The sequence below is a fragment of the Diorhabda carinulata genome, chromosome X (genome assembly GCF_026250575.1).
Source record: "Diorhabda carinulata isolate Delta chromosome X, icDioCari1.1, whole genome shotgun sequence".
NCBI lineage: Eukaryota > Metazoa > Arthropoda > Insecta > Coleoptera > Chrysomelidae > Diorhabda > Diorhabda carinulata.
The window spans coordinates 42,949,878-42,977,831 of record NC_079472.1 but is presented as its reverse complement, the minus strand read 5'-3'; the positions used below and the strand labels follow the sequence as shown (position 1 = coordinate 42,977,831).

Sequence of the window (27,954 nt, the reverse complement as noted above, 5' to 3'; positions counted from 1 at the left end):
TTATCTGATTGTTGCTTATAAAGATTATTCAGATTATTCCATTGTGCTTATTCTTTGAACTTCCGTATAAAAAGGTTATCTATGGTTTGGAGATTGAATATTCGTTTGTCATGTTCTGTCAGTTATATTTGTATAAAACACTGACGACTAGATAAATATTGATATCCGTGTGAAATTAATGTTCAGATACATATAATGACCATATATTATTCTATTTTAAGGACCTTATCTCTTTAAGCTTTTAAGGTTTAATGAGGCGGTGTCGACATTATAAACAGTCACTTTTTAAAATGGGAGTAAACCCGAAGGCAAATTTTTGAAAAATGACTGTTTAGTACTTCTAGTAATTGATTATTCTAGTAATTAAGTTTGAACAATGGGCGACCATGAAGAAAATCAAGAAAACGTTATACCTAAATCTTTAGAAACCCTGTTAAATCATTTGGAAATTTCTGTATCAGAATCTGAAAAACGCATTACTGGATCACTGAATTTGAGAGATTTTTACACGGTTTATTTAATTGAAGTGAAGTAAGTAACCTGTTTGTAGTAAAATATCACCATATACATTAGTCAAATTATTATTTGCCTGTTAATGAAAAGATTAAAGTTCAGTAATTCAAAGTCTTTGTTCTATTCAATTTTTTTTTTGTAAAAATGTATCCTGTTAAATTATATGAGAGGTAATACATTTTATATTTCTCTAGATTCATATATTATAAAGTAAATCTGGTTATTTTCTAATAAGATTATTATATTCCTAAATAAGAGTTACATGAAGTATGCACAATGTCAAAGAAAACAAATATTTGCATTTCAATGAAAAACTCAATTTTATGCTCACATTGTCTTTTTGTTCCTAAAACAATAAGATCAAGATACATTTTTATTATTTCAAATATTAGCATTTCTATAATCTTCTCATGCAATCACTTAGACTACTAAATCTAAAAATAAACATAAAATTAGGGATGAAGTGAATAATAAAATTAACCTAGATATTAGTCCCAAAACTTGTTAGTAAGTAATTGTTTACATTTTAGAAAATTTTTACTTTCATGGCTTCTACATATTAAAAATACTTATGAATTTGACTAATTCTAGAATAACAGATCCCGAGTTTCAAAAAAATGCTGGAAAATTAACTACAGTTTGGAGAAGATACACAGAATTTGAACAGCTTCATGATTATTTAGAGGTTACATATCCCTACATTGTCATTCCTCCTCTCCCTGAAAAGAAGGTATTATATGGATGGCAAAAAATATCCAATGATACATTTGATCCAAATTTTGTGGATAGAAGAAGAGCTGGACTAGAAAATTTTTTACTAAGGATTGCAGCTCATCCGATTTTAACATGGGATAAGCATTTTATGGAATTTCTGCAACATGAGGAAGATTGGAGAGAATCCTATAAAGCTAATGGTAAGTAAAATATGGTTTTTTACTATGATTATTATTTTTTAACGGTGTTTTCTACTCCATTATTGAAGTAAATATGAAGTATCTTAAGGTACTCAAATCAATTTCAAGAAAAGATGTATAAAAATGAAAAAGGAAAAATACGGAAAGACTTGAAATAACAAATGGGCATTGAGAATTCTTTGAAATATATGAAAGTTATATGCCAATATATAACAGAAAAAAACCAACAATAACAAACGACAGAAAGTGTACCTGGATGTTTGTACCTCAAATTTTTATTTGGGGGTATGATCTTAGATTTTTTAAGTGTTACTTTGTTTCTCATAGGAAGTTGTAAAGTCTTCCTTTTTTTTGTGCTTTATTTATACAAAAAAATTTCACATAAATACAGACCAAATAACAAAATTAGTATTCTTGACGACCTGGAATGGTATTCTTAATTCACTCCTCTCACAGAAGTGATTACCAAAGGAAATGATTTGATTGGTAGCCATATGGAAATTTTAGATTCTCATGTATCCCTCTGCTCACAAATTTGTAACACAAGTGACTAGCTACGGGAACACTGGTATTTTGTCAATGTCAATTTTGTTTCTAGTTCTGTACTTGTGTTGTTAATTAAACACAAAGAATTCTATTCTAACTTAAAACCTTTTTTAATAGTAGCTGTTTATGAGCTGTGAAATAGAGCAACATGAGTGCAGTCAATGCATCAAATTATCCCAGGTACATTATATTTTGAGAAGAACCTCAAACATTTCAAATTTTTATTCAACTGAGAATAAATCATAATCATTTTTTTTTTACTTTCTTCTAATTTCATTTAATTCAGGAATTGTTTGGGGGAATTTGATGAATTATTTCCTCTCTATTGAATACCTCAATAATTTTGTGAATGCATCGCCTCACTGATGATTGTGAGATACCCAACCAATAATTATTACCTACTACCACTACCAAAAAACTTCAATGCTGCCAATAACTGAATGAAATCATTTCATTTTAACATTTGATAGCCTTAACAACTTTTAATGGTATATCAATTATATACCTAACAGCTACATATTTGAAATAAGTTTATATAAACCAAAACCAAATAAAAAGTTAAACAATTATTACTACTGTGGTTTTTACAGATTTGTTCAGATATATTCTCATGGTGTCAGAACATATCTGGAAGTGGAAGTATTTTTATAAACTGCTCATCACTGAGTTGTGTCAGAGGGTCTCTTGAAACAAATCAATGGGGCTCTGCAACAATTTCTTCAACTTTGTCCTTCTAGCAGTCCAATATACAGAAGATTACAATTAGAAGACTACAATTCGTTATATATAACTACAATTATAAATGATTATTCAAAATTATAACATTAAAACAATGTTTCCATGAAAATGATAGGTTAGAATTGTATAGTCATATAGAAAGTCATACCATATCCACTTGTATTTAAGAATGGAGTACTGTGGAAAAGTTGATAGTTGAAAGAAGTGTTCATGATATTTGAAGAATAATTATATTAACACATATAGTATTTGACGAGAATTTCAAATAATTGTCTTGAATTGTATAATGGCAGTAAATATATCAAATTTGATGAATTTCAAAGTTTTTTGAGATAAATGTTTGTCTAATAATAGAAAACAAAGTTACTTGTTAGAAATTTGGAGTATAAAATGAGCTGATAATATTTTTCTGTACCTGTCAGAAAATAGCGCAAATTAGTTATTGATACAGCATTATTGATACAGTGTATGACTATAGTAAAAAATATTTTCCTCAAAAAAAATTACTAGTATGTAAAGAACACATTTATTTTCCATGCTTCCGTAGGTTGTTCTATGACTTCCGAGTCTTTTAATAGATCCTTTTAAAAGTTGTTATGATCTACATCAGGGATCTCCAAACTTTGCAGCCTTCGGGCTAGAATAATTTTTTTGGTGCGTTTGGTATGTAAGTATGCATAAGAGTATTTTGATTAGATTTGTTGTTAAATGTGATTTATTAGTATGGAAAAGAAGTGAAAAATAGACAGTGGATGTAGAGCGCTCCAAGATAAATTGATCTTTCAGTATTTTGTGATTGAGTGCAGTAATAAGGCACTAATCACTATGAATCGGAACATCATCACAATTACTCTAAATATATAGAAAGTTTGCGAATTGAAAAATTTGAAGCTTTGAATCGCGGACTGATATCGCAACAATCTTTGTGTACCAAAGAAAATACTGAGCAAGAGCCAACAACTCGCGCCAGATATCGTGTGGTCCATGAAATATCATGGAGAAATGATAAAAGAATGCTTGATTGCAGTAGCTGAAGAAATATGCTCCGAAAAGGTTAATTTGTTGAAAGGTGTCAGTTTGTCAATAAACACCGTGGCTATGAAGTATATGAAGAGCTTCTTGATTTTGATAGTATTTACGGCACGCCAACTGGGAAAGATATCTTTAAGGGAGTTGATTAATAAAAAAAAAACAAATCTTGAAATTTATCACCACCGATGGAGGCAAAAATATGTGTGGTAAAAATAAAGGAGTGGTCGCACTTGTGTCAAAGGCTGTAGAAAATGATGGTGGTTTAAAACCATTAGTATCACATGGTATCATTCATTAAAAGTCCTTGTGTGGGGAATGTTTGGATTTGTCTAAAGTTCTAAAACCAGTAATATCAATAACAGGGCTAAGTCACCGACAATTTTGCGCGTTTATTGATGAGATAGGAGAAAATGACTTGCCAGATCATACTACCGTACGTTGGTTTAGTTGCGGATAATTCCTTAAGCGCTTATTTGAACTTCGAGCAGAAATTGACATTTTTTTGAATGAGAAGTATCGCCCTTGTGCCGATTTAAGAAAGAGTAAATGGCTGTGGAAATTATCATGTCGATTTGACAAATCATACGAACGATTTGAATTTGAGGTTACAACGAGAAAATTAGCTTCTCCCTGATTTATACACCAATATAAAATCGTTCAGGCAGAAAATTATTGATTTACAGAGCAGTTATATTTAAGAACAAATATCAAAATTCATCTTTGCATAAATTTGCTCGTGGGTTGTTATCTGTTTTTGGTACTACGTACTTGTGTGAGAATACGTTTTCCAAGATGAAGTACACCAAGAATGTTTACAAATCTAAATTGACCAATGAGCATCCTAAATCTCTTTTATAATTTGTGTAAGTAAAATTAATCCACAACTACAAACAATTGTCGGTGAAAAATTACTAAACTATAGAGTGGGCTGTGAGAAGCTATAGGTTCTTTGTCCCTATTTAAACTGGTCTTACATTCAACAATATTAATCCTTTCAAATGCATTCAGTAATTTTATTATTGGATACATGTTTTAACAAGTTTTCATTATTTATATTTCATGATTATGACTGGCAGAGTTCTAGGTAATACCCGATTTGTTGGTCCGTCCATATTTTAGATGAGCTATGTGCTCTTCAAACTAGAAATTAACGGATCTCTTTTCTGCCCTACATACTTCCTGTCACAATCATTACAGCTAATTTTATAAATATTTTTTCCATATCTGGTTTTTATACTTGAGATTACCCAATAATTGTTTTTATGTATTGCTGGATTCATAAACCAATTTCAAACCTAATTTGTTGAAAATGCCTTCCACTGCTTTTGTATACACAGGAGGGTACTTGAGCAAATTTTCCTGTTTTTAATTTTGATTTTGGAAAAAGGTAGTTTCACATAGAGATTTTTTAAACCTATAATGATTAACTTATTTACAGTTCTTTATCATAACCGTTGAGTACAGCTACAGCCTTAGTAAAAGTCAATGGAAAGAATCAGCCGGAATGTACCTATATGTAGCGGGTTTTTCTCTAAATTCATCAAATTCACCAATTACTATTTTTAATTTCTAAAGTATCTAAAATTGGTAACTTTCCATTATTTTCCGTTTCACAAGTAAAATTAAATAATAATTATTTTTTATAATTCAACGATTACAAGGTATTCAACACTTATTAAAAGTTACACAATTTCATCATTTGCATATATTTGTTTCAGGCTATTTACAAATGGTTGAAAACAAATTCAAGAGTCTTAGCGTTTCGGTGAGACTTAAAAAACCTGATCCAGAATTTGAATCGGTAAAAGATTATGGTGCTTCTCTTGCATATAATCTTAATAATATGCTTAAAGCCCGATCAAGAGTTGCTGAAAAGCAATACAATGTTCATAAGCTTCATGCAAATTATGGACGCGTTTTTAGTGAATGGAGTGCAATAGAAAAAGATATGGGTGATGCTTTACAAAAAACTGGGCATTATTTAGATTCGCTGGCATCAAGGTAAGGAAAAATTCTAAATATCTTTTTCTTTAGTTTTTTATTTTTTAAACCCTTTGATATGCTTATGTTGCCGAATTGTCTCGATTTTAGGTCTTAGATTGAAAGTTAGATTTTAAAACATGTAAAAAATTGCGTTTCGACCTATTTCGGCCTTTATAAAAATATGACTAACAAACTAAAAAGGAAAATCTGTTTTAAATATAAATAATAGTTTTTCCTTAGTTGTTACATTTCAAAAATATGTAACAGCCTTTAATTAAAGTATATTTGTAGTTGAATTGAAGTTTATAAAATAGAACTATAAATTTTATTTGAACTGTTAAGGTATTTTTTATCATTGATAGCTTTCTTGTTCCTATGTATGTGAACTATTTCTAAAAATTCCCTTTCACTATTTGATTCCTTTTCAATAATTGTTGAAGTTGATGGTACTTGATATATAATATTACTTCTTTTATTTTTGGGTGTTTTATATTTTATATTTTAATTTAGAGAAATATTTCGATAATATATTATGTCCTTTGAGACATATACTAATTGGACTAATTTTTGAAAAAAATAGAAATATCTTGAAAATACTACTTTTTTGATATAGGATATTGTGCACAAATTTGATCAAACATTTCATGTTGTAAACTTACTTCCCCGAGAGGAGACTTTCCTCGGAAAGTGGTTTTCAATTAATGAACAATTAATATTAAATTGAACGCCACCAGCTTTTAACCGACCGACATTAAGAGTGAATAAAAAGGTCGAGAAGTTGGAAACACCTTATGAATTAAATTAATAATAAAAATTAAACAAACTAAAACGCGATTTTCCAAATTAATATTTATTTCTGTGAACAATAAAAAAGTTTCAGCAACAAATAAAATTATTGAAAAAATAATAAATTATATATTAAATATAAGAACTGGGACTTATCTATGGAAAGCCGGGATGGTTGCAGCCCTTAACTGGATTCTCATATGTTGGACTTGTATTTGTTGTGGTCCATCGGTTTAATCTTATGTAGAACTCCCAAAATGGCAGCTGTAGAACTGTGAAAAAAAAAAAAAAATAAAATAAGGAAGGATCGGGTAGTTAGAACAGATTTATTTTGTGTTCAAATTTTAATTTTAATGTTCAGGCTGGCCCAGAAAACAATTTTTTTTATTGGAACCCTATGATTTTAAGTCTTAAATTGATTCCACACCCTATTTTCAGCAACATTTACTTAATCACGTTTTTTGTTAGGAGGAACCTTATAAAATGATTACGGGGTTATTCGGCAAATCGGAACCCCCTTTTCCATATAAGAGGAGAAGATATCGTTCAATTTATAATAAATGTTTCGCGTACGCAGAACACCTTTTTTTTAAGAATTAGGTAAGCTGTGAGGCTTGTCCTTATGTTTGAAACGCGCTCGTGTGAGTGAAGGGCACTCTTAGATGTCTTTTGTTTCATCCTCTTCCATTCACCAACCGCACTCTGGATCGTCAGTGATGCCTATGTGGTGTGGAGATGGCAGTATCCGGTTAAAAGTCTGGCCACTATTTGGATTCTGTGTCTGTTTAGTTGGAGCAGTTGTTTGGTGTGAGACGCACAAGGTCCATCTATATATGCCTTTGCTTGTCTTATGCCAGGTGTCTTTATCCATTTCTGCCGAGCCCGCCTTGCGAGTAGACCGTTAAGAAACGCGATAGCAACACTTTTAACTACACCAAAGATGGGTTCTGGGCACTCTAGCACTAGCCTAGAGCACGTCTTTTTAGCCGTTATGGTTTGTACGGCAGCTTTGCTGTCTGAGCAGATTGTAGTCTGCTCCAGCCAAGCTATTCCTCCTGGAACCGTCTGTGTATCAGATGGCTTAATTATTCAGTATAGTGGGTTTGGAGTCACTGATCCACAGCTCCCGCTCAGTAATGTATGCCTCCAAACCCTTATTGTTAATGCTTTGGTTGGATAATATTTTGCTGCAAGATTGGATCAAAAGGATTGAATTAAAAATGTCTGGAAATTTTAAAGATTTTCATACTTGTCACACTATACTTGCACTACAGCGGCCAGATTTTTGTATGACTGGTTGATTCAGCCTGCAGTTCTTTGTGGATGAATTTTATCGCTAGATTCAAAGGTGGGAGACTCAGTAAGACTTCAAGGGCCCTAGTTGGGGCCGTACGCATGGACTCTGTGATACTGCGAGACGCTGGACTCTGTCCAGTCGTACTCTTGTTTTCGCTTTCTCCGAGCAGGGCCACCACACGATGGCCCCATATGTGTGAAGAGGTTTGACCATTGGGGTTTAAATCCAGTGGAGAATTTTAGGTGAAAGACCCCATGGCGTGAATCCATTGGTCATACACCTGATCATACTCTTTGAAACTCATATGATTTGTTCTGAAAAAATTAAACACGTCGCGATTTTTGTTCATATTGCTATTACTGCTATCCTGATACTGAATTTTATTTCTTTATTGACTTTCTTGTTTTTCTAATTCATGGGTATTGAAGACAATAATACGTTCATAAAGTATAAACAAACATTTAAAATAAAGAAAGGGGTATTCATAGAGAAAATATTTGAAATAAGCAAGAGGTAAAAGGAAGAAAAACTTTTTTTCTCGTAAACCGGCACGGACGGACACAGGTAAATATTAATGGAAAGTAAACTATGAACCTTTCAGTTAATTTCTGTAGAGGTAGATCCCTGATCGATTTTTAGCGATTTTAATGGTTAAATTATTTTGTATTTTATCAGAAAACTTTTAAGATTATATAAAAGTTGCATAAATTCAAATTATGATAACAAGGTTAAATTATCGTAAAAAAGATGATTCATTAATTATGGTTAATCAAAATAGTTGTGGTATTTTTTTTAATGACATTTTCCATGAAGGGTCGTTTTAATAAGATATCTTAGGTGGAAAGTTTTAATAAAAAAAAACTGAACTGACTGAACTGACGATGAACAATTATAATAAAAACTAAGAACAGCTTAACCAAAAGATATGGAGAAATTCGAAATTTCAGATATTGGTCCCATGTCCTCCAAATGCATAGGTTCGTTCCATAGTGAGCAAAAATAATAGATTTATTATAGGTTAGGTAGAAACCTTTTTACACACAATGCAACAGTTTTGGACCTGAATTACATTTTTCAATGATTTGTTAGTTTTTGCTTTAAAGAATTTTTTAATGTTTCAGTATAGACGCAAATCTTGAAGACGAGGAACTTTTAGCGGACCAATTAAAAGAGTACTTATTCTTCGCGTATGCCCTACAAAACGTTTGTAGAAATCATGAGCTGCTGCAGCTTCAACTGGAAGACGCCGAAGATAACGTTTCCAATAAAAATGTAGAACGAGTTAGAGTTCAACAAGGAAAAACCGGATTGATGTCAAAGTTATTCGGTGCAGTAGATACTGAAGAGGTGCGAGAATACAAACTAAATTCATTAGATCAACAAATACAAGAGGGAGTTGCAGCTGTTGATAATGCCAAAGAAGGTATATGGTGAGTAATACAGATTTTTTATCAAATAAATAATTTACATTTGGCAAACATTTTTTTTTAATTTATTATTTGAAATAAATCAGCAAGTAGTATATGTTGACATGACAAATTGGCTATCATTCAATCCATCTGTTTTGTCAAATCGCCAAACGAATATAACATCAACAATACAGGCGGATAATAAAATTGTTTTGTTCAAATGCGTTTGGGTAACGTTTCACCTTCATTCATCTCAGTGCTACCATAATCGTTCTGCTACAAAGAAAGTTGGCAGTGTGGTAGAAAAATCCACTAGCTCAGTGAATAATCAACCAATACCTGTACGATTTTGCGTCCTGATTTGGGCCTGTATCTATTCAGGTCCAATTCATTTTAGACCTGCCGTAATTATTCTGCAAAGGAAAAAATGGATGCTTTTGCATCGTGACTTGGGCCTGCACCTGTAATTCAACTGATCCATAGGTAAACTGAGCTAAAGGTAAACAACAAAGACAAAGACGTGCATTTGATATATATAATTTGATATTATACTAGTCCATAAGTGTGCAAGAGCGTCCAATGCATTTGTAAAAACTATGTGGATTTTGAGCTGGCAGTGCCATTGGTCCATATTTCATTGAGAACGATATTGGCCATCATCTTTATTGGCGAGCACTACAGGTCGATGAAAATATTTTTAGGCTTCCCGGAATGATCGCCAACAATATGTACTTTCAACAGGACGGAGCTACGTGCTATATTGAATATTCGGCACGAGCGATTTGAAGACATGGTCATCTTAAGTATGTGACTGGTCACTGATATGACTTGATTTGACTCTTTTAGACTTATGAAGTTTTCTTATGTCAGAGGACTTAGAAAATAAGTCTCAAACTTCAACGGCCCTCAAAGCCAAAATAATCCATGTCATGGATAAATTTAACCTGATTTATTCACTAAGTTTATGGAAAATTGGTTTTGTGCTGTGACAGATATTTGAACGTCATAATATTCCGCACCCCATGGCATCAATAGGCATTTCGAATGAATAAAAAATATCGATAATATCTCACACTTACAACAGAAATAGATGTAATGAAAAATAAGATTAGAGCAAGTAAAATGTTGTAATTATAATATGAATAAATATAATGATTATATATAAATATAACCATGAGTGGTGAAACAAACTATTTGTGAATGTTAGAGCTTGTGAACATAAATTTTGCGTGCATGGAATAACAAAAATATCTAATTCTGAATCAATAATATAGAGTGATATTAATACTTGGTATCTAATCATTCATCATCACATTTGTGATGAAAATTGGAAATAGGCAATTTCTAATTTTTTCCTCTAGTTGAAGTTTGTTAGCCTAACAGAAAGTGGAACGAAAAACACCAAAGAAATCGGAAAATCCTTTTTTAGAAGGTGCTTTGTTTACGTGGTTTTTGCAACAAAGGCGATTGCATGTTACTGTAAGTGGTGATATATGATTTATGAGAAATCTAGCATTTTTCATCGCCAGATCACAAACTCCAATAACGGGTTTAATTCAAGTTGGGGATGGTTAGACAAATTTAAAAAACGCCACGGAATAAGACGTTTAAAAATGACCGGTGAAAAACTGTGAAATGACGAAGCCGCTATCGGACTAGAGCTACAAAAAGTTATGAGAGAACGAAACAGATTGATAATGTTGTCGAATCTGGATTATACTGCCGATTATTGTTAGAATATACTTTAGCCTCCGGCAATGAACAGTCGTCTTCCGGAAGGAAAATTATTAAGATGAGGATGACATTTAAATCAACCATCTTTCTGTTTATTACCGTGCACAAAAAAATGCTTGGGTTTCCAAAGACTTGTTTCTTGAGTGTTTTAAAACAGAATTCGTTCCCGCGGTCCGTCGCCATACTTTGTCCGTTAATTTGCCTTCTCAGGCACTTTTATTGTTGGATAATTGTCCTGGGCATCCATCAGCAGATGAACATGTCTCTGAAGACGGCAAAATTTTCGCAATTTACCTGCCACTTAATACCACGCCGCCTATTTAACCGAAGGATCAGAATATTATATAAAATGGATGGATAAAGTGGATAAAATCAATGGATTTCTCACTCATAATGACGAACCAGAAGATGATGTGCCTTTAGCCCAGATTTTCATAGGTTGATGAGACCCAATAATCCTTAAATAAGTGAGGCAGAAACTCAAAAATGGGCTGCTGGTGGTGCCGAAAGCGAATTACAAAAATATGAAGTGTTAACTCATGTATGAGCGGCTATATGTGAGAATGATGAGCACGATGAGGACAATAGCGCCTGGTAATTCAGAGGCAGTTAGAGCTTTAAATATTGCTTTGAAATGCGCTTTTCTTACAGAGTTGCAATTTTGAACATGTACATTTTTGACTTTATGCTTTAATATAAAAAATTTATTTAAGTACTAAGGTTTAACAATTGTTCTATTACCATTAAATATGGCATACTATAATCTGGACGCCTGTATAATCCGGGATGGGTCTTGTTTTTGCCTCTCCGAGTTACCGAGGCCCTAGCGTATTTTGTTTTTATCGCTGAAAATATTGATTAATTCCAGATTATTTTGGTAAAATTATTGTCATTTATTTATAATGTTTTGTTTAAAAAAGATTATAGTGCCCCAAAGAACATCTTTATAAATTATATACACCATAAAGCCTTATTTGTCAAATAAAATTGTTCATATACCGTTGAATAGGTATTAAAATGATAATTGTACCAAAATTCACATTGACATAGTTGCTGATTGTTTAAAAAATACCAAATAAGTAATTCTACTCCAGTACCAGGCATTTTTCTTTACTATGTGTATTGTGGTAGAAGGGAATTAAAAATTGTGTGCCAATTATTTTCCAGGAAACAAATAGATCACAAATTTTGCTCAAATCAAGCACTTCTATTATTGCTCATTTTCCTATGTTGGAAATATTAATAAGGAGGTATTACACAATAAATTATGAAATTTATGATGCTAACTTCAAATTAGATATATCATCATTTCCACCAAATTTCAATGGAATCGGTCAAGCAGAACTTGAGATATCATGTCAACCACTTCAAAAATTTAGTTTCAAGAAAAACGCGTTTAAAGTTTGAGAAACAATTCCAGTAGAATAACTCGTTCCACTCGGACTCTACGTCACAAAACCTGTAAACACGGAAATAATGCGAATTTTTAAAAATTCGTTTAAGGACATATTCTTAAGGGACTAAACTTTGAAAATGTGCAAAAAATCGACTTTTTTCAAATTTCTAGACCACAATACTTTAAACAGAACCTTCTGGCACCACGAAACAATAATTATTGATATGCGATTGCAAATCAAGCGCATACCGATGTTGGTTTCAGAATGTGTTGACCGGCTACTTAGACAGCGTTTTATGTGTCAGTGCAAATCTATCTTCTATATGAAGTTCAAGAATGGTTTTTACGGCGAGATCTATATCTTCTATAATATAAAAATGAATCGCAAAATGTGTTGGTAAGCGCATAACTCAACAACGCCTGGACCAATTTGGCCAAATCTTTTTTTAAAATGTTCGTTGAAGTTCAAGGATGGTTTTTACGGCGAGAAAAATTAGAATTATTGCTGGAAAAACCCTAAAAATAGCTCTTTTCTTTTTCCCATACAAATGATTTGTAACTAAAACGTAGTCAATTTGAGCACTCACTGTTGTCTAAGCAATGTAGGTGTGTTCCTAACGTCAAAGATCATATCTATCAAAACAATGTGTGTGTGTGCGTTGGAGCACAGAATACATAGTTGGAGGAGTTTAATATCGCGTTCCGAAACTCGCATTTCTTTTGTAAGGTGTGTTCCTAACGTCAAAGATCATATCTATCAAAACAATGTGTGTGTGTGCGTTGGAGCACAGAATACATAGTTGGAGGAGTTTAATGTCGCGTTCCGAAACTCGCGTTTCTTTTGTATTAGTTTCGGCACGCGAGATAAAATGCAGCAGTTTCCACGTCATTACATCAGTCAAACAAAAATCGCGTTAGCAACAGTGTTTTATTATTTTTAATATCCAAACAAAAACAATTCGTACGGCTAAAAAAAAACAAATCGTACGGCTTAAAAGGATTTGACTTCAAGTCATATCAAATTAAAAAAAAAAAAAGTTGTCTGTTACCTAATCTACTGAGTTTGCTTTTGTCAACTGATACACGAAACAAATTCGTATATCGTGTTTTTTGCAGAGTGTTTAGTTAGTTAGTCTTTGATTAGTTCGTGATTAGTGAAAAAATAATGTATATTTGATATGCCTCCTATAAGACGAAGCAATTTAGGTAGAAGAACCAGAAATGCTACAAACCAAGCTAATTACCGATCTAATCGTACTGCACAAGAACGTGACGACGGAAATGAACGTGAAAGAATTCGGATATCACAAACGCGTGAAGCGCGAGCGCGACATTCAACTAATAATCGCGCAAGTTTGAATCGAGCTGCTTTCAGTTACGATGTGTCAATTGACTACAGTAACTACCAATGTGTTGTTATTGGTTCTATGATCTCGGTTTGCTCACACTGTAAGGCATTAAAATACAAAAACGAAGCCAATGGATTGTGTTGCGCAAATGGTAAAGTGAAATTGATACCATTGGATCCACCACCAGAACCATTGTACTCATTGGTTTCAGGAATAGGAACAGATTATATACACTTTTTGACACATATCCAACAATATAACAATTGCTTTCAAATGACTTCATTTGGGGCAACAAATGTAGTTCGGGAAAATTTTATGCCAACTTTCAAGGTATGTATTATAGCAGTTACTCATAATTATTTTAGCGAACAAAATTTTCTGTCACGAAAGTTAAGATGTGTCACTTATCTTCAATTTCTTAATCATTACGAAATATATCACTTAGTCATCATATTATATGGTGATTCAGTTTCAGTGACACTTTTATTATATTTTATATATTTGATAGATATTAGTTAAAACTAAATATATACTTTTTAAGATCAAATATTATTTAAGTTTGGTCACTGACAATCCATTAATTTATACCACACCATAATATTTTTCTTATTTACAGATACAAGGGCAAATATATCACAGAGCAGGTTCACTGTTACCAGTGTCAGATAGCGACAACAAATTCCTGCAAATTTATTTTATGGGCAATTCACCACAAGAAATTGATCTGCGTTGTGCACATAACAATTTAGTAAAGAGGTCTATTATAGAACAATTACAAACTTTATTTCATCAACACAATCAATTGATTATATTGTTTAAAACTGCCCTGGATCTGATGCCATCCGATAATCACAAAATTGTAATCAGAGCTGATAAAACACCTGCAGGTCAACATACAAGACGTTTTAATGCACCAACTATTGATGAAGTTGCTATCGTTGTAGTTGGAGAAAACTTGGAATCCCGTGATATTGTTTTACATCGTCGGAATGATCAATTACAACGTATAAAGGAAACACACCGCTCATATGATGCACTGCAATATCCCATTATATTTTGGCAAGGTGAAGATGGCTACGATTTCTCAACAAAAATGATAAATCCCATTACAGGTAACTAAAATATTAGTTTAGCTATGGCGATAATATTTCAGTCATTATATTATGTATTTTAATTTTATATTTGAATGTTATTAAAACAAAATCTATTTACAGGTTCTGAAACCAACAAAAAAGTCAGTTCAATGAACTATTATTCATACCGCCTAATGATTCGGGAAAATGAAGATAATCACATATTGAAATGTCGGCGATTATATCACAAATATGTTGTTGACATGTATGTTAAAATTGAAACGGAGAGATTAACATTCATCAGGTTGAATCAAACCAAACTCCGATCTGAAGAGTATATTCACCTTCGAGATGCGATTAATACTGATGGAAATGCACAGAATGTCGGTCGGATGACTATTCTTCCAGCAACATACATCGGAAGCCCTCGGCATATGCACGAATATGCTCAAGATGCCATGTCGTATGTTCGTCATTATGGTACAGCAGATTTGTTCATCACATTTACATGCAATCCGCAATGGATAGAAATCAAGCAGGAGTTATTCTCTGGGCAATCACCCATTGATCGTCATGATATTACAGCCAGAGTCTTTAGACAAAAGTTGAAATCATTAATGGATTTCATCGTAAAACATAATGTGTTTGGTGAGACACGCTGCTGGATGTATTCTGTGGAGTGGTAGAAACGAGGATTGCCACATGCACATATTTTGATTTGGTTGGTTGAAAAGATAAGGCCAAATGAAGTTGATGCAGTGATATCAGCTGAAATCCCTGATGTACAAGTAGATCCTGGATTACATGAGGTAGTTATCAAACACATGATACATGGTCCCTGTGGAACTCTTAATCAAAATTCACCGTGTATGATGGATGGTAAATGTTCAAAACGATATCCACGGACATTAATATCGGAAACAATTACTGGTAATGACGGTTATCCATTGTATCGTCGCAGATCGACAGCAGACAATGGAAAATCAACAATTGTCAAATTAAATCAACAAGATATTGAAATAGATAATCGTTGGATTGTTCCATATTCACCCATTTTATCAAAGACATTCAAAGCACACATCAACGTTGAATCTTGCCATTCAGTGAAATCAATTAAATACATTTGCAAATATGTAACCAAAGGGATTGGTGTAGAGAATTCCAATGATGAAGTTACCCAATACCAAATGGGCCGCTATGTCAGTAGTAATGAAGCAGTTTGGCGAATATTTTCTTTTCCTATTCATGAGAGACACCCTTCTGTTGTTCACTTAGCTGTGCATTTAGAAAATGGACAAAGAGTGTATTTTACAACACAGAACGCAGTACAAAGAGCTGCTCAGCCACCATCTACTACATTAACCAGTTTTTTTGAGACATGCCAAAACGATGAATTCGCACAAACATTGCTATATTCTGAAATGCCAAAATATTATACCTGGAATCAATCCTCAAGGAGATTTATACGACGGAAACAAGGAAAACCAGTTCCAGGATATACAGATGTATATTCCACCGATGCGATTGGCCGGATTTATTCAGTACATCCAAGCAATGATGAATGTTTTTATTTACGACTGCTATTAGTCAATGTACGTGGCGCAACATCATTCCAACAGTTACGAACTGTTGATGGTGAATTGTGTGGATCCTACAGAGAAGCCTGTCAACGTTTGCAATTACTTGAAAATGACGCTCATTGGGATCAAACTCTCAATCAATCGTCCAATGCATGACGCTTTTAACCAAGAGTTGCATCGAGAAAGACTGTATGATCTCAACGCTTTGAAAGAATTAATTCAAACAAATCTTCCACTGTTAAATGAACAACAGAAGTATGTATTTGAAACTCTTATGAAAGTAACAAATGATGAAACTGGAGGGATTTACTTCTTAGATGCACCTGGTGGTACAGGAAAAACTTTTTTGATTTCATTAATATTAGCAACAATTCGCTCACAAAATAAAATTGCACTTGCACTCGCTTCGTCGGGAATCGCAGCAACTTTGCTTGAAGGTGATCGAACAGCCCATTCAGCACTAAAATTGCCATTAAATATGCAAAGCAATAAAACTCCAACCTGTAACGTTTCGAAGAACTCTGCAATGGCAAAGGTTTTGCAGCAATGTAAATTGATTGTTTGGGATGAATGCACGATGGCACATAAAAAATCTTTGGAGGCTTTAGACAGAACCTTAAAAGATCTACGGAGCAATAATAACCGATTTGGTGGTGCAATGATTTTATTAGCAGGAGATTTTCGTCAAACATTGCCAGTGATTCCACGATCAACGCCAGCTGATGAACTCAATGCATGTCTAAAGTCCTCCAATTTGTGGAAACATGTCAAAGTACTTCATTTAAGCAAGAATATGCGTGTCGAGTTGCAAAATGACCAATCTGGAAACATATTCTCTAAACAACTCATTGACATTGGTAATGGCAAATTACCTATAGACATGTTGACTGGCTGCATTAACTTTCCTCAAAGTTTTTGTCAGTTAACTCAATCAAAAGATGAACTTATTCAGAAGGTGTTTCCAGATGTTTCTCAAAATTACAGAAACCATGATTGGTTGAGCGAACGAGCTATACTGGCTGCAAAAAACAGATGTAAATGAATTAAATTTCAAAATTCAAGAACAAATTACAGGCGAATTGAGGATATATAAATCAGTTGATTCGGCTACTAATCAAGATGATGTAGTCAACTATCCACCGGAATTTTTAAACTCGCTGGATTTGCCAGGATTGCCACCTCACAATCTTCAATTAAAGGTCGGATCGGTGGTAATAATGTTGCGAAATATCAACCAACCGCGTCTTTGCAACGGTACACGGTTAGCGATAAAAAAATTACTAAACAATGTGATAGAAGCAACTATACTCAAAGGAAAGTATAAAGGAGAAGATGTTCTCATACCGCGCATCCCAATGATTCCGACTGATGTGCCATTTGAGTTTAAACGACTACAGTTTCCAGTGCGGCTTGCTTTTGCTATGACTATAAACAATTCCCAGGGGCAATCATTAAGTGTTTGTGGTATTAATCTAGAAAACCCATGTTTCTCACATGGTCAATTGTATGTTGCCTGTTCCCGTGTTGGAAAACCATCAGATTTGTTTATCTATGCGCCAGGTAATCAAACAAAAAACATCGTATACCACAAAGCACTACAATGATAATAATAATAATTATTTATGATTCACATGATTAACAATAAAGCGATTACTTACTTTTAAATCCTTATATATGTTTTATTTAATTATTTTTTATTCACAACGCCCTATCACCAGGGTAACGGTTCTGTTCAGGAGAATTTTTTAAAATACGTAGGCACAAAAACTGCCACATTACAAATCTTTTTGACAGGACGAAGTCTGTCGGGTCAGCTAGTAGTTTTATAAAATTGGTTTTTGGCCGGCTAGATCAATCAAATACCTATATGTGCGTCGTCTCAACATTATTTTCTGACTTTGAATGGGGCGATATTATTGATATGAGAGAAATCACTTTTGTAAAAAATGAAAATTTTTTGAAAAACGCAACAGTGACCGCACGCAAGGAGGACGATACTTATTCACCGTTTATTTAAAATTTTTAATAAGTATTCACAAAAATTCTTTTAATTTTTTTCTTCTTTTTCAGTGATTTTACCAACAAAGCAAAAAGTGATATTGAACGGTTCCAAACCCAGAAAGTCTTAGATCTCAGAGATACTCTTAATAATTATGCATTTTTGCAGCTAAAGGTTTCCAGAAAGGTAATGATTACTAATATTGCTATTTATGTTGCCAATGAGTTATCAAAGTCTTCGATGGCTTATGCCCCCTACACCGTAATCTCTAATACACTGTTTAATATAATAAGTTGTTAAAATTCAACCAACGCCTTAAATAATAATCGCTTGCACCGTATTTTATGCGATTCAAATTAAAGTTATGTCGCCGATCTAGGGAAATGAAATGAATTAGCACAAACACCTACCTTCAAATCATACGTTTTAAGGTTATAAAAACAGTTTTTTTTGTATTCTTTTTTCTATGTTAAGAGTATCTTTTGATATACAATGAATGCAAAACGAGTAAGATAAGAATTACCTAGATTTGTAAAATGGTACGCTCTGTTATATATTCTTTTGTGAAATCCCATATTTACAATCTCCAGAAAATCAAGATCATCTTCATATATGTCTTCTGCAGCTTTTACTGTTGCCTTTCTTGCATTCTTTTAACACAGTAAACCAAAAGAATGTGTTGTTACTTATAAGAGCACAGATAATAATATTGTGTAATACCAATAGCGATAATTATTGTTTCTGCTGTGAATTACCTGAATTATAGGTTAGAAACTGTTAAACTAAAGATTAAATCAGTTTAAGGCCCCGTTTGCAGGGATTTAATTTAATGATAGTTTAAAGACTTTTAAACTTGCTTTAATACACGGTGGAATTAAATAAACAATGTTAAAATTTAAACCATTGTTAACCTTACCTTATGGTGCAAGTGGTCATTAGTGGATTAAGACTTTGAAACTTGGAAACAAATGTCGTTGAAGACGGTAATGAAGAGGAACTTAAAATTCTGCTGCAGAGGGAAGATGACGACGATCATGATAAAGGAGAAGAAGAGAATTAAAATTGAACTTGTTCTCGAGATTTTTATTAATTTTGACAATAATAAATCTATAAAATAGCACATTTAATGAAAACATTAATCAAAAGGTTATTTCTTTTCTTCTTTATTTATATAGAAAGTATGAATTAAATTAGACTTAAAATACAATACAGTACTTTCCTCAACAATTTCTTAATTACATGGCCAGGTAAGTGTTATATAATAAATGACATAAGTGAAAAAAATGAATTTAATCTAAAAGTTAATAAGAATGTCAATTATACATTTAGCAATAAATTATAACCTTAATATTACGAGTTTTTGATCGAGACTACCAGTTGACCTCAGATAATCTCGAAAATAGTTCAAGATATAAAAAATAGGAAATACAAAATATGTAGAGAAATGAATTCTCTACAATATTGATAATAAATCCAAATAGCGTAAAACCCATAGAAAACAAGAGACTATTAAAAATGGGAAAAAAAATTGATTTTGTGACCTTTTAACCCTGACTTAAAACTTGCCACCATCTAATTATATGTTTGGGAATAGTTTTAGGATGCCAAATTACGTTTTTACGCGGTAATATACTGGGTATGTCGATTTCTGAGATATTCATCTAATTTGGCCTAAGATGACTGGACTATCAGGCGCTTTGGGTTGAATCTTTTGACATCAATAGGCAAACTCTGATGACAACATTCCACTTACTACTGGCAATGAGACACATTATGATTTTTTAAAACATTCGCAATAACTCTACAGAAAACATAAATTAAAAAAACTAAGTCGATTGAACACAATTTTCTAAATAAAAAAATGTATTTGAAACAACTGGGCTATAGAAGATATTGAGATCTAAGTTATTCAGCCGTATTCTTTAATATCGGTATATAGACTTTTTTCTTGTTTTAGGGCCTCCAAACTTGGACTCAAATACGTGACTGTCTACAAAGTATTCCATAAAATTGATATTCTTACGTACTTAAAAAAACACTCATATTTTTACAACTTAATGGATTCCAAGATTTTAATGTACCTACATATCGTCTATCTAAGGGGCACCATAACATATTTCAATTTCTGAATCGAGCATTATTCTCAACTCAAATTTTGATATAAGATAATAACTAAAGAAAATAACTGAAGAAACTGCTCTTGAAAAGAAGTCTATAGCACTGGAATCTCTGTATAACTAAAGATAACGTGATATATTTTATTGTATTGTCAGTACTACTTGATAAACAGGTTATACATCGAAAAATTGGATATTTTCAAAGAATTTCGGTTAGACTGTTCAAAAAATCCAACCAAGAATCGTTTTATAATTATGCTAGAAATTTGAGATGTAAAACCGAATTTATTTTGTGGTACATATTGGTATGTGATACCAATTATTATATATTAAGTTATTTATTGAAATCCTAGATACTGGCCAGAAATACTGAAGATGCTATTAACAGAACCTGCAGTTAAGTTTGAGTTTTTGGGATCTTTGATGATATTTATACTGAACACGCTGTTTACACTATCATTACACCAGCACTCACAATTACATTGTCTGAGTCACGTTTCGATAATCAAGTTATCGTCTTTTGTTCCAGTTCACCTTCAGTCTCTGAAAACGATAACTTGATTGTCGAAACACGAGTTAGACAGTGTAATTGTGAGGGCTGGTGTAATGGTAGTGTAAACAGGGTGTTTAGAAAGAACCTGAAGTGTTTTCAAGGTTGGATGTCATTTATTATGAATTTGTGGTTGTTGTACTTCTAATTGTAGGTAATCTTTGTTAGCATTGTTATTACCATATTACCATTTCCTGTTATTTTAATGATAATAAGTTCTTGTTCCAGATACTTGATTTTGCTAATTGTGAAACGGCAGTGAATTGGTTAGAATGATTTGAAAACATTTTCTTCGACGTATAGGACAATTTTCCAATTTTGCCAATATTTTAGTCCATTTTGAAATTATTACCATATAACCATTTCCTGTTATTTTCATGATCATAGGCTCTTGTTCCAGATACTTGATTTTGCTAATTGTGAAATGGTAGTAGTTTGGTGAGAATGGTTCGAAAATATTTTCTTCGACACATAGGAATTTTCTGATTCTGCCAATATTTTGATCCATTTTTAAATTATTGCCTTATTACCATTTCCTGCTATTTTTATGATCTTAAGTTCTTGTTCCAGATACCCAATTCTGCTAATTGTGAAACGGCAGTGATTTGGATTAGAATTATTTGAAAACATTTTCTTTCATTTATGGGAAATTTCCAATTCTACCGACAAAGGTTATTTTTTTTTCTACAGATATAATTTATTGTCACGAATAATCTATCAATATTATTAGCATATGGCTTTGCCTGTCTGTATGTTTTTGATAAAAATTAGATCCATATTTTATTCTACTATCATCATTAGCATTTTATTTTAAAAATTTTATAGCTGTTATTTTAAGCCAATCACATGCCTCAACTTTAACAGGTTTCTATAACAACAACCTGAATTTTTTGAAAATTTTTATGGTCAAGTAACCTAGCTGCTATAGTATATTGTATAACAAGTTTTGGAAATGGATGATGTCACACGATTTTGCAGAATTGAACAAACGAGTGTGAAATCGAATTTTCGACACGTGTTTTACACGATCTTTTTCTAACAACCACAGAAAATGCAGTTAATATTTATTTTTTTAAGTTTATGGTAGAGTTACTACAGTTTTGAAAACAAATTGGTTCTTGCAGACTGTTGTTGACTATTTGTTCCTCATTTTGCGTATTCTTTTTCCCTGTTTTCCGGTAGGTTTTCAAATTTTCCTGGTTTAAATTTCGTGAATTTACTACACTTTTATTATGATTATTTATTTTAGAATATAAGTATACTGAAACAACAAAGTTTTTTTCAATTTAACTAATTCTTACATCAAGCTGTTTTAGAGAGCCTTCAAGAATTTTTTTCTTTCTGGTTTCCAGTTCTTCCTGTTTTTCTAGCTTTTTTTAGTAGGCATTCCTCATATTAGTTTTTAGAATATCTACATTTTTTAGTCCACCAATTTTTTGTAGAGAATTGTACACTAATCTTTGGTCTATAAGTGATTATTCTTTTGAATTTTCAACTATAATCTCCTTATTGACAAAAAATCCTCTCTCATCCCACCTTTCTAATATCGCAATGCCGTGAAAAATTATTAAAAGTAAGTAGTTGCACCACCTTTTTTTAAACTACTGTTTTCGATCATTTCCATCCAAAAATTTATTTATTTGGAGTGATCTGATTCATGATTTAACTCCCAAAAAGATGAAAAATTTTTGGCTTGAAATGAAATAATCATCTACCTCTACAACCGATTATTTATAGTTGTTTATAGACCTGTGAACTTTTTCCAAATTCCCAATCTTCTAATATCTAGTGAGCTATACTAAAGATGTTTCTTCTCTTATTGTATAATTTCTTTCGTCACAAAATGTGCAATTTTTATTTTCAAAACGCAATATTTTCTTTTCATATATAAAACTTGAATACACTTTTTAAACTTGCCAAGAAAGTGTCAAATGAAAAGATCACGTCATATCCATTCCATTTATTAAATCACTAAACAACTAACTTAAATAAACTCTTCCTCCTTGCGGTGGGTAGTGTGTCGGTCCTATGATAGTGAAAGTTTTTTGTAAAATTAATTATTCTTAACGCAGCAGTAAATTAATAATGAAATAGATCTAACTTTAGTTTTCCAATTTTGAACCTTCACTACACTACTGTGTCAGTACTAGATCTTGTTTGTCATTTGAAATTTTTCTTTCTATATTCACAACTTTTCGGCGCAGGAGCTCGACTTGTTCACATCGACTCTTCACTCTGGCTACGGTTCTCGCTTTAAGACCCAGATGAGTTGCCAGTCTTCTGATAGACCATCTTCCAATTTGGCAATAATGACAGCTTTCATAATTCCAGTTAACTGAGGAGGCTTTTTAACCTTATATGCAACAAATTCATTCGATAGAGAATTCGGGCCAATGGATGGAAAATGCGAGGATTGTTCCTAGTTCCCTTCGAGGATATGGATTGTAGTTTATTGAAACGATGAAAACTCGAATCGAAAGTAATTTATTACAATATAAACTTAATAAAATTAACAAACAGTTATAGAAAATGCTTACGTAAACGTAAACTAATAGCAGAGAGAATATTTGTTTGACATTCAGACACAATTTTAACATCTTAACTTATTTGGTCGCGCTATTCTGTTACATCTCGCTTTCGCTCGTGGGCTGACACGAAATTATTAATCTAGATGCAAGAGTAAAAGATGAACAACAGTTATTCCCTTTACATAATGTTAGGTATGTTTGTATGTAGAAAACTTAAATGAAATTGTTTTCTATTGGTGGAGCTCTATCAAACTATCAAAATGTTAACAAAATACTAAATTTAATGTTCTGATTTGTTAAAAATTACACAAAAAAATAATCAGTTATATCACAAGAGCCTCGAGTAACGAAACGTAATATGCGAAAAATCACGATAACGAGCTCCAGTCAAGTTCTGAGTGAAAAATAATAATTGATTATTTCCGATTGCTCAGTGAGATTCTTTACGATTATATAATGAATGGACCAATAATAATGAATCCTTTTTTTATTATTATAGAACTTACAATTATTGGAATCATTTATGAAACCTGTTAGCTGTCAATGAGCTTGAGCTAGCTATAATGGTAGTGCACGAAAAGTTTTGTTAGGCTACACAGACCACACCAGACACGCAACTCAATAATCTGGAAGTGGCAGACGAGAGAAACAGTTGTTGTTCTTCTCTCTCATCGCGATATAAAACGTACCTAGGTGGCGCTCTTGGCCGACGAATAGCGGGATTTTTAATTTTGAATTAAAATTTAATTTAAAATGTTTTTAAACATGTAGAAAAATAATTGAAACAAAAATTGAGCTTTGTCAAATTGTATTTGCATAAGTACAACAAAGAATCACAATAATAATAATGCTATGCCACATCTTTTCATAACAAACACAGACTGAATGAGAACTAGTAACATTAGATCATAGGGATTCCAAGAAAACTGAAACAAAACGTTATGCAAGAGGACAAAGTTGTTTGTAAATGTGGACCCAATGAATCAGAATTTGATGGTACTGTAGGTGTATGAATTGTCCAAGAAGTAGACATTTAATGGTATTGTTATTATTTATGCAAAATTTTTCTTTTTGTGCGTGCTGACATTTGCCGGCTGGCTTCAGATCTTAAATTTCGGACAAGTCTTGTACAGTACCATGGGATTCCGATTCTACATATACTTTTAAGTAAAAAATCTTTCAAAAAATAAAAATGTTCCTCACAAGTAATAAATGAGAAATCAATTTCTTGGTTAAGCAAATTTGTTGCTACATCTTGTAGGTTATTCTTTTCACAAATAATCGGTAGCTTATTCTCTAAAACTGTAATACCAATACCAACCGCAATAACAAACTGTTTAGAAGGATAAAACAATTTATTCTTAGAATTTGAGAATTCCTTACTGGAAATAAATTGATTACATGGCTCAGTGTCATCTGAGCTCAAGATGTAACTGCATCTATCGCAAACAAAGTTTGAAAATAATTTTTTAATTATAAAACCGCTGACATAAGCAACCGATAATGTCTGAAGAGAACCAATTTCTACAGCATTTGCAATGTCAACAGCAAATGCACTAGAGTTGCTGTAATTACTTAGTGAGGTGCCTGCAATTTCAATACTTGATTCGTTCATACTTTCAACGGATTCTGAAACACCAGCAGCAGGTTCTAACAAGGAACGTAAATTACTTAAAAGAGTTAATTCATCTTCCTCGCAATTTGTTCCCTTCAAACCCTGATTTGTGAGTCCATTAATAATTTGTGTTTTCAGAGACCCAATAAACTGTGTCACAGTAGGATTTTCATTAGAACCACAGCCTGCACGAATATTTCCAAAAAGGTTTTCAAGTCCATCCTGATTTATACATTTTGTTTTCAAAGTTTTGACCCCTTGCGTTTTTAGAAATTTCCACAGTTCAGTGGTGGCTCTCAAGGTATGTAGCCATCCTCGCTGTGATGGCGGTTTCCAATGATGGGCGTTAAATTCATCGTCTGGTTTTCTTATAAATTTATATTGATTTACTCTTCTGAATGCATCTTCCCAAAACGAAGTGTGGCCTGATTCTTCGGAAACGATGCATTTAAACGGCTTGCCATCAGGTGCAACTCTAGCTGAAGCATTTAGGCTGTCAAATAACTCATCCATTTCTTGAATAAAGGTTGCAGTAGCTAATGATCGTGGTGGCAAAATGTGTAAAACAATAAAAATAATTAATTAGTTATTAATAATTGTGAGGGAGCCACTTACTTTGTTGCACTAAATTATATAAATATACAGACACTGTTCGGCTCAAGGTTTGTGCAGCAACTTTAACTTTCATAGCTGTTTGGCCTACTGGATATAAATAAAAATCTTTTAACTTATGTAGACTGCGAAAGATCAGTGGATTTTTCTTGTCTTGCTCATAAGCAATTTTTATATCTGACCACCTGGCTTGCATTAATTGTTGTTGAGTAGCAACGGTTACAGTGGGAAGCAAAATATTATATTTCCGAAATAGGTTCCGAAAACATTTCAATAGATGTGGCACATCAAATATGGTAAATATTTTCAATTCATTGTGCACAAAGTAAGGATTATTAATGTCTGATCCCATGTCTTTTATAGCTCTCACGTTAGCAGTGCCCATGTCACAAATGGTGGCCACTATGGGAATGTGAGCCTTACTCGCAGCATCTAACACCTCTCTCAGTACACACTGCAATTTCTGTGCCGAAACGCCGTTGGCTGTAAAGTAATAGGTAAGAGGTTGTTTCCATGCTCGGCAAATTCCTTGGGCAAAGAAGACTAGGGCATATCTTGCCAACTGCCTGGTTCTCTTACCGCTTCCACAATCTTCCAGACCTTCGATACAGTCAGCCGATGGATTATATTTTATATGTTCCCTTATTGCCATCTCATCAAAGGCCAGCGTGCAAAAACGATCCTTTTCATCAAATCGTTGAACGTATGGGTACGTATGGGTACTTACACAACAAGATAATAAATTTTCTGTTTACCTGTCTGCGCTACGGGGAAAGCAAAATAAATGCTTTACGTCGTCTTCAGAATTACCGCACACAATACAAAATCTCATTTTCCGGTGAATGATGATTATTGAAACCACTCAAACCCACAAATAGAATCCAAGTGCATGTAGCGTGATGAACAAAACAGAACGGCGGGGTTTTACATGTGTCATTTCACATCCCATTTATTAATGTCAATTATGGTAGTGACATCTGTGTGCAAATAATGTAACTTTCGAAAGATTTCTGTAAATACAAAAGCGTCTCTACAAACGTTTTGTAGTAAGTGTGATAAAGACAGATAAATACGATTTGTAATGTACTGAACAATGATGAAAAAAACTGCCTTCTTTTTGGATCTACTTTCCCGTCTGGTATGGTCTGTGGTTAGGCTAGGCGCATACAAATAATTTTCCATCGACTCAACTGTCGAGTCAAAATTGATAAGCGATTTCACCACGATTTAACTATTTAGTTGTGTAGAGTGCGCAAACTGAAAATTAATAGTCGATGAGATCTCGATAATTCCAAATTTTCTATTATTAGTACAAAATGATTAATCGAAAAGCTCTGGTCAATGATCTCCTTTATTTGGAGGATGAATAGGGAAAGAAGTTTTTGTCCTGTTTTTAACAACAGATTACCACATGGAAGATTCCACACGTTATATGGTAAATTGAAGAAATTATTTTACGATGGTACGCCCATCCTGAGACGACTTCTCGACTCATCTCCTCTATCAATTTTTATTAGAAATATCATCCAGATACGACTTCCATGCAAACTTCCTCCCATATCTTTTTCTACGCTATTAATGAACTCCTCCGTGTCGTCTGCCATGGTGACAAGAGACGTGACTTCGCTTCAAATGCTTATACGAGACTCGTAGTCGCGGATCGATTGCTTAGTCGACGGTCTGCACACATCAATACAATACAATACAAATTGTGCGCTTGATCGATAGTTCAACTTTTAATCAAAAGCAAATCGATAAAGCTTTTTGACTTTTTTGAAGAGCAACTATCGAGTTGACAGTATGTGTGCTAAAAATATTCTTTTAAACATATGATACACAACAAAACAGTTGTTCAAGTAAAAGTTGTATGTATGCGCTAGCCCTTATTCCGGAAGGTTTTTGAAATGTTATTTATCGTATCAGCCGGGCACTTTACCAACTTTTCTCCCATAAGGTATATTCCTTCTTCTTTCTACCTCCCATGAGTAGTTTGTAGAGGAACAGTTATTTTCGTCTTCTGTACGGTAGAGAAAAATGATATGTTGCTCCTTACCCGACAATATATTATAATGTTTTTGTTATTTATTTTAATATTTATTGACGTTACTTTTTTTCATGCTTGTTTAATACTAAGGTTCACTAAAATATCCAAATGATGATATTCAATAAAAAGTTCACACAAA

General features: G+C 32.9%; 2 protein-coding genes across 3 annotated transcripts; both read left to right on the top strand.

Moving 5' to 3' along the window:
• Positions 1 to 40: 40 nt before the first annotated feature.
• Positions 41 to 27,954, top strand: LOC130902066 (sorting nexin-4-like). 2 transcript variants are annotated; one of them, XM_057813872.1, is made up of 6 exons: positions 41 to 531; positions 1,105 to 1,427; positions 5,462 to 5,744; positions 8,931 to 9,239; positions 18,421 to 18,535; positions 20,307 to 27,954. In XM_057813872.1, the coding sequence occupies exons 1-6, from the start codon at positions 377 to 379 to the stop codon at positions 20,355 to 20,357; spliced, it is 1,236 nt and encodes a 411-aa protein (XP_057669855.1). In that variant the 5' UTR covers positions 41 to 376; the 3' UTR covers positions 20,358 to 27,954. The 2 variants fall into 2 exon arrangements, with proteins under 2 accessions (XP_057669855.1, XP_057669856.1); XM_057813873.1 differs by having other exon boundaries at positions 19,944 to 27,954.
• Positions 14,286 to 16,129, top strand: LOC130902068 (uncharacterized). Its single transcript, XM_057813874.1, has 2 exons — positions 14,286 to 14,809; positions 14,912 to 16,129. Exons 1-2 carry the CDS (start codon positions 14,395 to 14,397, stop codon positions 15,454 to 15,456), a joined length of 960 nt encoding a protein of 319 aa, XP_057669857.1. The 5' UTR covers positions 14,286 to 14,394; the 3' UTR covers positions 15,457 to 16,129.

Excerpts from the sequence above, each read along its gene's own strand:
- LOC130902066 (XM_057813872.1), top strand. The coding sequence starts at position 377 with ATGGGCGACCATGAAGAAAATCAAGAAAACGTTATACCTAAATCTTTA. Across the intron at positions 532-1,104 it reads GTTTATTTAATTGAAGTGAA|AATAACAGATCCCGAGTTTC; the intron begins GTAAGTAACCTG and ends GACTAATTCTAG. Across the intron at positions 18,536-20,306 it reads AGCTAAAGGTTTCCAGAAAG|GGCCTCCAAACTTGGACTCA; the intron begins GTAATGATTACT and ends TTCTTGTTTTAG.
- LOC130902068 (XM_057813874.1), top strand. The coding sequence starts at position 14,395 with ATGGGCAATTCACCACAAGAAATTGATCTGCGTTGTGCACATAACAAT. Across the intron at positions 14,810-14,911 it reads AATGATAAATCCCATTACAG|GTTCTGAAACCAACAAAAAA; the intron begins GTAACTAAAATA and ends ATCTATTTACAG.